At 45.0% G+C, this 14,298-nt stretch overlaps 1 protein-coding gene across 1 annotated transcript; it reads right to left on the bottom strand.

The window, feature by feature from the left end:
* Nucleotides 1-2,166: 2,166 nt before the first annotated feature.
* Nucleotides 2,167-11,588, bottom strand: LYPD8 (LY6/PLAUR domain containing 8). Its single transcript, XM_078066348.1, has 6 exons — nt 11,496-11,588; nt 10,979-11,113; nt 8,135-8,287; nt 6,524-6,661; nt 2,720-2,725; nt 2,167-2,453 (listed from the first exon to the last, which is right to left on the bottom strand). The coding sequence occupies exons 1-6, from the start codon at nt 11,548-11,550 to the stop codon at nt 2,167-2,169; spliced, it is 774 nt and encodes a 257-aa protein (XP_077922474.1). The 5' UTR covers nt 11,551-11,588.
* Between the last annotated feature and the right edge of the window lie 2,710 nt (nt 11,589-14,298).

The following is a 14,298-nucleotide window of genomic DNA, read 5'->3' as shown; positions in this document are numbered from 1 at the left end:
AGGCACAGTAAGGTGACTTATGTTGCCCAATGTTCCAGGGCTGAAATTTGAAGCCATACTCCCTGGCTCTAGACCATTGAATCATATTGCCTCTGAGGCAAAGTCTTAGAAGTGGCTGTGGATAAACTACTTCCTCCTAGGCCATGTAATTCAGTTCTACCAATGATATGAGCATAAGTGATGGATGCCTCTGCCAGGGCTGGCCCTAGAGCATGCTGTGTAGCCCTCTAGGCTCTCCCTGTCTCTCCACTTGTCAGCCAGCTGGATGCAGAACACTTAACTGAGAGCCCAAGGAGTTCCGTGGCATGGGGCAACCATGAGATAAAAGGAGCCTGGTTTCCTTCTCACTCTCGGAGGATAGCTTCTAAGGACAGTCACCCAGTCAGGAACATCTGTACAGGTTTAAGTGAGAAATGAACTATCATTGTATTAAATTCCTTTGCTTGTATTAAAAAGATTTTTTGACTAAGACCTATTTGTTATAGCAGCACAACTTAGTCTATTATTAATGACAAAGGGGAAAAATAATAACTTTACAGTAGAGAAACCTGGCAGATACCACTTCAACCAAACAAGCAACGTTAATACCAGCAGCGATACAACACATCAACATCATATACCTCCTGATAAGACCCACTGAGAAAGACACAATATTTCTGTGGGATTCTTGCCAAAAATGCATAACCTCAATCTTATGATGACAAAACTTGAGGCAAGCTCAAATTGAAGGACATTCTGAAAAATAACTGGCCAGTAAAGGAAAAACTCCAGAACTGTCACAGATTGTAGAAGCCTAAGGAAACATAGCAATTAAATGCAAAGAATTGGATCCTGGACCAGAAAAAGGACATTAGTAAAAGTTGGTGAAATGTGAAGATCTATTAGTTAATAATATTGTGTTAAGGCTAATTTCTTGGTTTCAGTAATTGTAGTGTGTTATGTAAGATGCAAACATGAGACGAAGGTGCATGAGGGGGTTCTAGAATTCTCTGTGCTATTTTTGCAACTTTTTGTTAAGTCTAAAATTATCTTGAAATAAAAAGATAAAATAAATACATAAACAAGAATAAAATGAGACAAAATCAGAGATGGAGACAAACCGTAAGAGACTCTTAACTGTAGGAAACAAACCGAGGGTTGCTGGAGGGGAGGTGGATGGGGGGATTGGTTTGGTAACTGGGTGATGGGCATTAAGGAGGCACTTGATATATTGAGCACTGGGTGTTATATGCAACTGATGAATCGCTAAACTCTACCCCTGTAACTAATAATACACCGCATGTTAACGTGGATGTGGTGATGAGCTACCTCCAGGTTGTCTTTCTGGCAGCTTTGCTCTTGATGCATTGTTAGCAAGTCTGGACAATAAAGACACACACTGGTTTACACCTTTAAAATTTTTTATTACAGAAAATGCCATTCTTCCAAGTCCAGGTCAAGGCCCACTTTATTTGTCAAACCTGGACTTCTGTACGTATTGTATTAAATAGCTTTCTTGCTCCCTGGGTATCTGATATGGAGTCAAAACTCTGCCTTTGATTGTAGGTTCTCTGAGAAGGGGGACTGGGGCTCTGTAGCTATGTTCCATTCTGTACAAGGCTATGTGATATCTGGTCAGCCTGAGCACCAACGGCATTATGTCTCTGCCTAGGAGGCTAGGCAGGGGAGTCTGCCAGCCTTCAGCAGCCCCTCTGCACCCCTGTTTGGGTCTTGTGGACCATGTCACTGTGGGCCTGTGACCAGAACCAGGACAATCACTGAAGGCGCAGATATAGTGCTAGGGTCAACTCAGGGCATTACAGGCATGGCACCGCCTCAGTGCGTGGGTGGAGACGGTGGCAGGTCAGTCCCCAGAAGTGCAGGGCTGTAGGCAGAAAATGCCAACAAGGTGAAAGGGTCTGTTTCTCAGAAGCAAGTTGGGCAGGGATTTGGGAGGTCCTGGGAGCCCACACACTAAGGTGCACAGATTTCAAATGCAAGGAACTGGGAGGTGATGCTGGATAGCAGCTCAAAGGAACCTGTGAGGACAGACTTGGCCAGCCTGTGAACAGTGCTTCAGTAATGGAGAAAAACGTGGCTGTCGCAGGGCTTTGCCTGAGGGCTATGGCTGCTAGTTACTGAGCAGTTAACAGGGGAGAGGTGAAACAGTTGAGGGCAGGATGGATCTCAGAAGAGCAGCCCCAGCAGGAGGAGGCTGACAAAGGCCGCAGGGGTGAAGGAGACTTTGGAGCCCGTGTCCGGGGTGGTGAGCTCATTGGAGGTGGGCGCTGAGGAGGCGTTGGAGCTGCTAGCAGGAGGGGTGGGCGGGGGGGCAGTCGAGGAGGAGTTAGCACTGTCTACACACTCAAACTTTCGGAAGATGACTCCTCCAACTGTCCGGTTCTCAGCAGACAGGAACTGACAGGTGGAGTTACTGATGTTGGAACAGCCTCTCAGCACGAGCTTCTTAGTCTCTGTGAACGCAGTGGAGACAATAAGGACTTCATAGCCCTCTCACCCTTCCTCCACAGGCCTCCCAGCAACCTGTTATAGGTCTGGTCCTAAAACAGGGGCCTGGAGGAAGGAGCCCAGGGTCAAGAACACCAAACGGTCATGGCAGAGGAACCATGAAGGTCAGAGCCCAGACGCCCTCCCCCACCTAAAACCAAAAGAAACTGAGGCTCCAGAAGGTGGATGCAAGTCTGACCTCACAGATGAAGGTCAGAAATGGGCCTGGGACTCAAGTCTCCAATGTTTTCCTGAGGAGCCAGCAGGTGATAAAATCTGGGGATGGGCTCAGACACCCTGGGGCCCTATGCTCTCAATCCAGGAAGGACTCCTCCCAGGCTCCCCTCCTCCAGGCTCTGCTTTCCACCCCCACTCTTCTCTGGACCTGAGTTCTCTCTGCCTGAGTTTTCTCTGAGAAGGGGAAAATAGCTGGAGGTGATCTTAATTCTAAGTCTGAATTATATTGTGTTTAACACTGTTTTAAGGTGCAGATCCTAGGAAAAGGCCAAGGGAATTTGCAAACAAAATGTGGTTGTGACTGCAGCTCCCTGTACTGAGCTCGTACTATGTGCGAGCAGTGCTCTGTTGGCTACAGAAACAGGCCTGGAGAACAGGAGGCTCACGGGGGAGCAAGGCACGGAGGAGGGGACGGGCTACTCATCAGAAGGGCTACAAACTTGTTCCGAGAAGGAAAGAGAAACCTCCAAATCCCTTTGAAGAAAACAATTAATTCCTTTTTTATAGCAAATAGCAGTGCTGGAGACTGAATTACAGTGAGCTAGAAAAATGTGCTGCATGGCACATGTCTACAGTATTGAAAAAAAAAGTGACCTTGGGCAAAAATAAACAAAGAAACAAACCCTACATGGGGCGCCTGGGTGGCTCAGATGGTTAAGTCTCTGCCTTTGGCTCTGGTCATGATCCCAGGGTCCTGGGATCGAGCCCCACATCAGGCTCCCTGCTCAGTGAGGAGTCTGCTTCTCCCTCTCCCTCTGCCTGCCACTCCCCCTGCTTGTGTTCCCTCTCTCGCTGTCTGTCAAATAAATAAAATTAAAAATAAATAAATAAATAAATGTGTAGACTTGGGGCAGCTGGGTGGCTCAGTCATTAAGCACCTGCCTTCAGCTCAGGTCATGATCCCAGGGTCCTGGGATCGAGCCCCACATCGGGCTCCCTGCTCGGCAGGAAGCCTGCTTCTCCCTCTCCCTCTGCCTCTCTCCCTGCTCATGCTCGCTCTCTCTCTCTGTATCTCTGTGTCTCAAATGAATAAATAAAATCTTTTTAAAAAAAAGTTTAAAAAAATCCTACCACTTGGTTTATTCGTTTTAAAAATATCTTTAACTCTTGGGGCACCTGGGTGGCTCAGTCAGCTAAGCAACCGCCTTCGGCTCAGGTCATGATCCCGGGGTCCTGGGATGGAGTCCCACATCTGGCTCCTGGCTCAGCAGGGAGTCTGCTTCTCCCTCTGCCCCCACCCCCCATATCCTCAGACATAGCTTAAGAATTAAACTTTAGAGCTGGGTAGACATCCTAGGGAGTTTAAAATTTTTTTTAAAATCTTGAAATGCATATTACTAAGTGCAGTAAATCTAGTGAAAAGGCTACAGACTATATGATTCCAAATATATGATATTCTGATAAAAGCAAAATTATGGAGAGAATACAAAGATCAGAGGTTGCCAGGGGTTAGAGATTAATAGAGCACAGAGGATTTTTAGGACGTGAAGTTACTCTGTGTGATACTGTAATGGTAGATTATACTCACTCTACAAGTGTCAAAACCCATAGAATATGCAACATAAACAGTAACCCTATTGTAAACCTTGGACTCTGGATGATAATGATGCATCAATGTAGGTTCATGGATTCATGTAGGTACCATTTTAGTGGGGAATGTTGACGGGGGGGAAGTATGTATGTGTTGGGACAGGGGTATGTGGGAAATCTCTCTACCTTCCTCTCAATTCTGCTGTGAACTTAAAACTGTTCTAAAAATAAATTTTATTTATTTTTTTAAGTTGAAAAGGGTTCAAGATACTTGAAGTGTTTGGCCCCACTGAGAAACCTGCAATTACAGTTAAGCATGGATTTCTAGTACTACAATTGCCATTAATAAAAGTTGAAATCAAATTGTACCTGGGTGTTGGTGCTCTTAAACTGTTATTATTCTGAGCCATTTTGTGGCAGAGACTGGCTAGCTGTTCATTTTAGCTTCATGTCTCTTCCTTTCCTGCTGGACCTCTACTAAACCCCATTAGACTGCATTTCCACCCTCCAGTGAAGTTTTGGTCCCGGCCAATGGAATGTGAGTGAGAGTGATGCACGTGCTTCCAGGCTTTGCCTGTAAAAACCTTCCTGCCTTAGCTGGTGCAGCCACTCTGGAAAACAGTATGGAGGTTCCTCAAAAAGTTGAAAATAGAGCTACCATATGATCCAGCAATTGCACTACTGGGTATTTACCCCAAAGATACAAAAGTAGGGATCCGAAAGGGTACGTGCACCCTGATGTTTATAGCAGCAATGTCCACAATAGCCAAACTGTGGAAAGAGCCAAGATGTCCATCGACAGATGAATGGATAAAGAAGAGGTGGTATATATATACAATGGAATATTATGCAGCCATCAAAAGGAATGAGATTTTGCCATTTGCAACGACGTGGATGGAACTGGAGGGTATTATGCTGAGCAAAATAAGTCAAACAGAGAAAGACATGTATCATATGACCTCACTGATATGAGGAATTCTTAATCTCAGGAAACAAACTGAGGGTTGCTGGAGTGGTGGGGGGTGGGAGGGATGGGGTGACTGGGTGATAGACACTGGGGAGGGTATGTGCTCTGATAAGCGCTGTGAATTGTGCAAGACTGTTGAATCTCAGATCTGTACCTCTGAAACAAATAATGCAATATATGTTAAGGAAAAAAAAAGAAGAAGAAGAAGAAGATAGCAGGAGGGGAAGAATGAAGGGGGGGAAATCGGAGGGGTAGACGAACTATGAGAGATGATGGACTCTGAAAAACAAACTGAGGGTTCTAGAGGGGAGGGGGCTGGGAGGATGGGTTAGCCTGGTGATGGGTATTGAGGAGGGCATGTTCTGCATGGAGCACTGGGTGTTATGCACAAACAATGAATCATGGAACACTACATCTAAAACTAATGATGTAATGTACGGGGATTAACGTAACAATAAAAAAATATGGTCCAAAAAAAAAAAACCTTCCTGCCTTCCTCCACTCCCCGTCTTCCCCCACCAGATGCTGAGAGGCAAAGAATACAGCAGGGAGGGGCCAAGTCCTGGGTGGGTGGGGGCCAGAGCTTCCAGATGGAAAGAACACAGGCCCCGGGACCCTGCAAAAAACTGCCATATGAGCAAGAAATAAACATCTGTTACATTGAGGAAGAGGATTTAGAGGTTGCTCTTTAACAGTAATGAACTTACCCTAACTAATAAATACATTATTCTTTAAATAGGCATAACATCTGCCTACTTAAAGAATAATATATGTATTAGTTTTGTATTTTATACCAGTTAATTTGTATTTCATAATGGCTTATATCAAATTATTTCTGTAGAAAAGAACAATTGGTTGAATATTAAAGCCCAATCCGACTCTTTCAGTCAGGTGACCCAAGTTGTCATAAGCCAGCACCTCTCAGTGACAGGTAGAGAAAAAAATGTAGGGATAAAAGGAAATAAAAGTCAAACCCACACACCCACAGAACAATGCAACCTAGTAAAGTAAATGTCAGGAATGACATGAGGCACTAAATGAGCCTGGCTTGATTATAAGCCACAGGAGAACAGGGTTCAAGAGATGGACAGCTCAGGAGGAATGGTTCTGGACTAAGGAGGCAGAAATAGCAACCAGCCCAAGGCTACATTAACAGCCTCATTATCTCAAAGGCATTCTGACTTTATCCTTTTATCCTACTAACCTCCCCCAGGCTTCTATTGTTAACCCAGAACTTATTACCCAAGGTTTAATATGTTTTCAACTCAAGTCCCATAATGGAATTGAAACCCCAAGACGTACCAGTCTTAAATTCTGCAACTAGATTGACACACCGTTCTTCTTTATAACATTTCCTGTGTTGCACATTACAGGAACTTTCATTAGATCCATAACAGGCAAGACACTCTGTGTTGCTGGACACATCTTCCAGGGGAGGAGCTGGTAGAATAAGAATCATTAATTTAGAACAGAGTTATAACATAGAACATGGTACTGCCTTGTACTGAAGGGGACAAGCAAGCAAAGCTGCTGGCCAGAGAGATCTTGAGAATGAGACAAATGCACGAAGACACCAGTGATCCTAACCTCATATCCCACCAACATAGTTACAGCACACAACCGCACAGACCTCCCCTTACAAAGCATCCAGTCTTCAAGAACTGTGGTCAGTGGGTGTGTTGGGCTGAGAAGGGAGAGGTAAGATTTTGATCTAAAACCAACCAATGTCCAGTGATGGATCTTAAGAAGGGCACATACTGCAATGAGCACAGGGTGTTATACACAATGAATCATGGAACACTACATCAAAAACTATTGAAGTACTGTATGGTGACTAACATAACATAATAAAAAAATAAATAAATAAAAAATAAAACCAACCAATGTCAACATTAGCCTGCTATTCTGAATATCAGCCAATAGGTGTGTAGCTATTACTAAATCTTTCTCTGAATAAATGAACATATGCCATTATTTAGCATTTAATACAAAATGATATTGAGACCCAGCTCTGCTATTAATGACCAGGACTCTAGAACTAAGGCAATTTAACTTTGTCCTTTTGGCCATGTTTTCTTCTCTTCAAAAAAAGAGAGCTTTGGTATAGACCAACGGTTCTCAAATTGTGGTCCAAGAACTCCTGGGTTATCCCCAAGAACCTTTTCGGGGAGTCCACAAATTCAAAACCATTTTCATGATAATACTAAGATGTGCCTTGCCTCTTCTACTCTCTTTCTTTCATGAATGTGCAATGGAGTTTTTGAGAGGCTACATGGCATGAGAGATTGCAACAGACTAAATGCACAAGCAAATCTGAGAACTCAGTTGTTTTCTATTAAGCCAGAAACTAAAGAGCTTTGAGAAAATATGTAATAAATGCCACTCTTCTCACTAAGTATTTTTTTGTTTTGGAAGATAGAGTTATTTCTATATAAAAATGTTATTAATGTTAACATGTAATGGGTTTATTATTTCTTGGTGAACTAAAAATAAAGATTTTAAAAATTTTTTAGAAATTCTTTGAATTTTTAAGATTTCTAATACTGTAAATATTGATAGTATGATTCATATAAATCAAATTTCTATAGAGTCCTCAATAATTTTGAAGATTTGGAGTCTTAAAAGAGGGCCTGAGACCACAAAGTTTGAGAAATACTAATAAGCATCTAATTCCATACAACTTGGAGTTTCTATTATTTCTGTCTGTACTGAGAAAAGAGGAAAGCATGAAAGTAGTGATGACTTTCGCATTTGTTTTTCAAGCAATTGTTGTAAGTCAGCTGTTGATGTTACCCAGATATGCAATGAAGTGCTTGGACTTGAGATGTCCACCAGAAAGTGAGGACCACGGGTGGCAAAGAAAGGGAGAGAGTTGGGCGGACACAGGAAGGAAGGCACGCTGCCAGCACCCACCCAGAGCATCACTGCTGTCGTTACACTCCTTTCCTTGGCAGCACTGGCTGATAAAATGGAAGTATTCGTTATCAGACACATGGACAGTGAAGGCTTCAACCATGTCTCTCCCTTCCCTGCAGTTCTCCGCAGAGCAGGCTTTATGCTGGTATATGTTGGCTGCCCCTACACAAAGAGAAACACAGACTGTCAGCCCTGGGTAGGAGGCTTCAGAAAGGGCAGAGACCCTGCATAGTGACTGCTTCAGGCAACAGCAGAAAACACTCCCTCAGGTCAATGTGATTTCAGAGACACTGGAGAGGGTTTCCTGGCAAACAGAAAAATCCTTCCCCATGAGGTAGTTCCTTCCTTTAGCTGGAGATGAGCAAAGATGCAGGCTAAACTTCAGGTCAAAGACTGATGGAGACTGAGGGTTGCTGGAGTGGAGAGGGTAGGAGGGATGGGGAGGCTGGATGATCGACACTGGGGAGGGTACGTGCTATGGTGAGCTCTGTGAATTGTGTAAGACTGTTGAATCACAGACCTGTACCTGTGAAACAAATAATACATGATATGTTAATAAAAATAAATAAACAAATAAAGTGACAACTGAGTTAAAAAAAAAAAAAAAAGACTGATGGGGGCTTGGAAATGGTGGTTCAGGCTGACTTTCCAAAGCCCCCTGATCAGTCTTAGCATCTCTAAAAACAGCCAAGCAGACATGATGGTCCTACGTGCAATATGATGTTAAACCTGAATACAGTCAAGCTTCTAGACCAGAGCAATTGATAACGGTAGCCAGTACCTATATGTGGCTATTTAAAATTCAGCTCTTCTGTCATATAACCATATTTCAAGTGGCCAATAGCTCGTGTGGCTACTGTATAGGACAGCATGGATATAAACATTTCCATTATTGAAGACAGTCCTACTGAGCAGCAGGGGTCCAATTTACAGGAAAATACCAGGAATAGGGGAACAAAGAAGTGACACCACAAGGAAGCAATCAACCAAAGCCAGAATATGGGACAATTATAAGACAAATGTTCCAGTTTCTCCAACAAATCAATGGTATTGAACAACAACAACAACAAAACCAACAACAACAAAAAGTGATGGTAGTTATTATAAAACAAATTAGATGTAATAGACCTAACAGCAAAATGCTGTGTGGGGATTTTGTTTGTATCCGAATTCTAACACATCAACTATAACACAACATCTGAAACAATTGGGACATTTCTAAGACGGCCTTCTAATAGAAGAAATTAAAGAATTACAGTTAATGTTCTTAGGTATATAGTGATATGGTAGTTATGTAAAAAGGAAAAAAAGAGTCCTTATCAGAGATAAATAATGAAGTATTTTTAGGGGAAATTACATGATATCAAAGTTTGCTTTAAAATACCACTGTTGGGGGGCGCCTGGGTGGCTCAGTCGTTAGGCGTCTGCCTTCAGCTCAGGTCGTGGTCCCAGGGTCCTGGGATCGAGCCCCGGGTCGGGCTCCCTGCTCCGCGGGAAGCCTGCTTCTCCCTCTCCCACTCCCCCTGCTTGTGTTCCTTCTCTTGCTGTGTCTCTCTCTGTCAAATAAATAAAATCTTTAAAAAAAATAAAATAAAATAAAATAAAATACCACTGTTGGGGCACTGGGTGGCTCAGTTGTTAAGCGTATGCCTTCGGCTCAGGTCATGATCCCAGGGTCCTGGGATCGAGCCCCGCATCGGGATCCCTGCTCCGCGGGAAGCCTGCTTCTCCCTCTCCCACTCCCCCTGCTTGTGTTCCCTCTCTCGCTGTGTCTCTCTCTGTCAAATAAATAAATAAAATCGTAAAAAATAATAAAATAAAATAAAATAATAAAATAAAATAAAATAAAAAATACCACTGCAGGGGCGCCTGGGTGTCTCAGTTGGTTGAGCTTCTGACTGTCTGACTTCAGCTCAGGTAGTGATCTCCAGATCCTGGGATCGCCCTGTGTGGGGCTCCTAGCTCAGCAGGGAGTCTGATTGTCCCTCTCCCTCTTCCTCCGCTCCTCCCTCCCACTTGTGCTCGCTCTCTCTCTCTCTTTCAAATAAATAAATAAAATCTTTTAAAAAATAAAATAAGGGGTGCCTGGGTGGCTCAGTCATTAAGCGTCTGCCTTAGGCTCAGGTCATGATCCCAAGGTCCTGCAATCGAGCCCCGCATTGGGCTTCCTGCTCTGTGGGAAGCCTGCTTCTCCTTCTCCCACTCCCCCTGCTTATGTTCCCTCTCTCGCTGTGTCTCTCTCTGTCAAATAAATAAATAAAATCTAAAAAAAAAATTTAAAAAAAAATAAAATACCATTGCAAAAAAAAAAGCAAAATGTTGATAATTTTTGACACAGGATAGTGGTTACATGGCAATTCATTATACACTTCTTCCTGCTTTTGTGTATATTTGAAAATGTCCACAATAAAAAGTTAATAAGAAATCTAAGTGCTCCAGGAGAGAGGTAACAATCATGCCAGCAGATCACCCTGGGTGAAAGCGTGTTGGATCTGGAGGAGGAAGGAGTACTGAGGGGAGGAAAGGGGGGCAGAAAAATGGAAGAATGGAAGTACCCAGAGCAAATTGCCTGCTTTGCAACTTAACGAAGAGCGGCCCCTGCTTCTCACATCCACCAATATAGGTCTAGAATGAGGTTTCAGTCAAGGGCAGCAATTCCACAAGGGCTTGTCTGCTTGCCCCTGCATTCTCATCTGACTCCTGTGTGTTGCTTCTTCTGGAAGGCGTCTTCATGACCCCATCTCTCTCCTTGCACAACCAAGCCCATCCTCAGCCTTCCTTTCCTCCCTGGCCACTCTCTCCAGCTCCTGCCCCATGCAAATCCCAGAAATGGGGGTTACGGCCTCCCAGGCTCACCTAAAGAAGAGTTGGTCACGAAACTGTTACAGCTGGCATTGGCATGTGAGGGACACTCAGTGATGTTGCTGTTGTCACAGGAGTTTGTCGATGAATTACACTGCACACAACGTAGGGATTCTGGGGAGACACGATGGACAGAACTGTCAACATTCAGGAGACACTTATAGACTGTACTCTGGACAAAGCACCACATCCATCTCAGGGCAAAAGAATAGTCTGGATGGCATCCCTTCCTTCTGGGACCCCCAAAATCTGAGACTGTGAGATGGAGCCACCCCCATTACTTTCCCCCACCATGCACCATTTCCCAGTGGAAGACCCATAGCACAGAGCGGCTCCTCTGAGGGCAGTATGCACAGAGGGGTCTCATATTCTCCACTGACCACACCCTGACATGAGAGGCCATGGGACAGGACCCCAGAACACCAAGAGTGAGAAGACTTTGATGAGGTATAAAAAGAGGTCTTCATTCCCAAAGGGTGTCAGTGGGTTCCCTCACCTACAGCTGCAACCACAAATGCTGTGATGATAGCAGCAACAAGGATACCCTTCATGGTGCAGGACCTGGTGTCTCCCGAGGATGAGGACTGTGGTGCAGAACCTTATGCCTGAAGAGACACAAAGAAGACAGTCAGGGAGCTTGCAAGGCTGCCAGGACACAACATCCCCTGGGGTTGCAGTCATACTTCCACACAGCACACAGCCCATCCTTGTGGCAGAAGGAATCAGCATTCTCAGCTGGGAGCAGAGAGCTGTGATGCAGTTTCTATGCTGCCCTTATACCTGTGCCGGTCTGGGCTTTCCCCAGTCCTGGATGCCTGCAGAAGAATCTACACACAGACACAAAACACAGCTTGGGCATTTCCTATAGCCACTTCAGATACAACATGGGCAGGCAGATGATTGCTAGCCCCACTGGGGATGGGGTCCAAGAAGAAAGCTGGGCTCTTCTCTCCCAGAGCATAATGTAGTCTTCTAGCTAATATCTTGCCACATTCAAATAATTCACTTAGGGGCTCTGTCACTGTCATCACCAGCCCAATAGGCAGACACCTCTTGAGCACTTACTCTATTCTGAGCACTTTATGTTCATTAATTCATGTAATGCCTTCACCCTAGCAGTCAGGGACTATTATTAGCATCACCCTCATTTCATAGGGGAAATCAAGTCCCAGAGAGATCAAATAAACCACTCCAAGTCAAGGTCACAATCCTGGGAGGTGTTAGAGTTGGGGTTGGCCCAGGCCCCTAACCACCACCCACACTGCCTCCAACAGATGTGACTCCCAGAGCCCCAGGCCTGGACACCCTCGACCTGCAGGAAGGAACCAGAGGCCCCGGCACACCTCCGACTGATGTCCACCAATCACTGGATAGCTGAAGGTTACCTGGATTCATTAGGATCCTGAATCAGAGCTCCCAGAATTTCAACTTGCCCATGTATCAAAGCAGCAAAGAGGGGCAGTATCTGGCTCTGTGTTGAGTCCTTCCCGATTGTTAGCTCATTTATCCTATAAATGGTAGCCACAAACTTCATGTGGCTACTTAAATTTAGATTCATTGAAGGAATGAAAGAAAAAAAAAAAAAACATTTTGTTTCTCAGTCACCTGGCTAGGGACTACTTATTGGCCAGCACAACTTTGGAACATTCCCTTCACTACAGAAAGTCCCAGTGCACAGTGTGGCTTATTGCCCCACTTGGCAGGTGAGAAACCTGCCAATGGAGAGATAAGGAAAGCTGTCCAAATTCACCCAGCCTGTTAGGTTGGGTGACTGGGACTTCATTCAGCATCCTTCCAGCTCCAAGACTGAGTTGCACCATGACAGCTACTACTTACCAAGGGAGAACTGGCCTTCACCTAGAATTTGCAGCCAGCCTCCCACCTCTCACCTCAGCACACCACACACACACCACACACACATACCCACCACATATACCACTGCAACTATAATCTCTTAGTTGACTTATTAAGGGTTGGTGAAAAGGAAGAGTTTGAAACTAGTTCAATCAGGGGAGGCAGAGGGGCCCATCTGTTATCTAAGGACCACATTATATAGAAACCCAAGGAGAAAAATTAAGTATATCTGGTTTGGAACTTGTGGCAGATATTCCATGCCTTGTATCCTGCATGCCCCCATGCCTGATCACCCTCTACGCCTGAAACCCCAGTAGGGAGAGAGGTTCAGAGGCCAAAGCTCCTGGGAAGGGCCTCTCAAGCCTTGTGAGTGTGGAGAAAGGAGAAGGAAGGAAAGAGATGAAGGTAATGAGGCCACAGCTACATGTCAGAAACATAAATCACTTCTCCTTATGGTATAAACCTGATAATTAGCCTCATTTTCAGAGGGAAATAAAGGAGGCTTTAGATCACAGAGATCAGGATCCGGCACAGAGAGTCAGAGCCTAGAAGTGGCAAGACCGTGGGCCCTGCTCGCCACCTCTGAGGAGAGAAACCAGTGAGGTGGCAGTTGGGGCAGGAAGCCTCACACAGAAAATGAGAACAAGTAGCATCTGAAAAACCACTTTGCAAAATCCTTACCACTCATCTATCATTGGATATTTTCTGAGAGAATCCTACCACAACTGATTTCATTTTATACACAGGCAAGTTCAGAAAAGGACCCAGCACAACGCAGGAGCAAACCCCAGCCCACACACCTCTCCTCTCCAGCCTTCCTTCTCCTGAGCCTGGACCCCAGCCATCCCTCAATGCCCTTCTCTTGGTTTCAGCTTCTCCCAAGCTGCCCCACCACACACACACACAACTTGGCTTCAGCCCCTCACCTTCAGAGTCTGGCCTGGAGACCGCCCTGCAGAAGGTGGATCCTAGCACAGGATTACAGTAGGTGTGTGAAGGGCCTTATATAGCAGGTGACTGCACAATCAGAAAGCACAGCTGCTTGCAGGGAGGGGCTTCTGGGTCAGACTGGCCTCTACAGGCGCCACAGGCGGCTTAACCCTTTGGCAGCTGTGTGGTTGGTCAACTCTCTTAGGCCTCCAGAAATTGGGTGTAACTTTGGTTAAGGCCTGACTTTGGCATAACATGCAAGAGAGCAAGGTGTGTCCCTGACATTGTCTCATGTTGGCCCACTGAATGTATTTCAGTATCTGTTAATAAATCACAAGCATCACTTTATACCAGCCTGATAAGGCCGTTTACAAATGAAGAAACCAAGGCACAAAAGAGAAATGTAAGAGACTTGCCCAAGGTCACACAGCTCATGCAGAGTCAGAACTCATAATCAGGCCACATGCAGCGCAGGAAATGGGGGTCAAGTCCTCTGGGGCCACTGTCTTAACCTC

This window comes from Halichoerus grypus, chromosome 2 (assembly GCF_964656455.1).
Source record: "Halichoerus grypus chromosome 2, mHalGry1.hap1.1, whole genome shotgun sequence".
In the NCBI taxonomy this organism is placed as follows: domain Eukaryota; kingdom Metazoa; phylum Chordata; class Mammalia; order Carnivora; family Phocidae; genus Halichoerus; species Halichoerus grypus.
Note: the sequence above shows the minus strand (reverse complement) of the source record. Positions and strands in the feature narration are given on the sequence as shown.

What these genes read in the sequence shown, in the direction of transcription:
- LYPD8 (XM_078066348.1), bottom strand. Translation starts at nt 11,550, where the DNA reads ATGAAGGGTATCCTTGTTGCTGCTATCATCACAGCATTTGTGGTTGCA. An exon ending in ATTTGTGGTTGCAGCTGTAG is followed by an intron (nt 11,114 to 11,495) that starts GTGAGGGAACCC and finishes GTGTCTCCCCAG; the next exon opens with AATCCCTACGTTGTGTGCAG. An exon ending in CGACAGCAGTGATGCTCTGG is followed by an intron (nt 6,662 to 8,134) that starts GTGGGTGCTGGC and finishes TTATTCTACCAG; the next exon opens with CTCCTCCCCTGGAAGATGTG.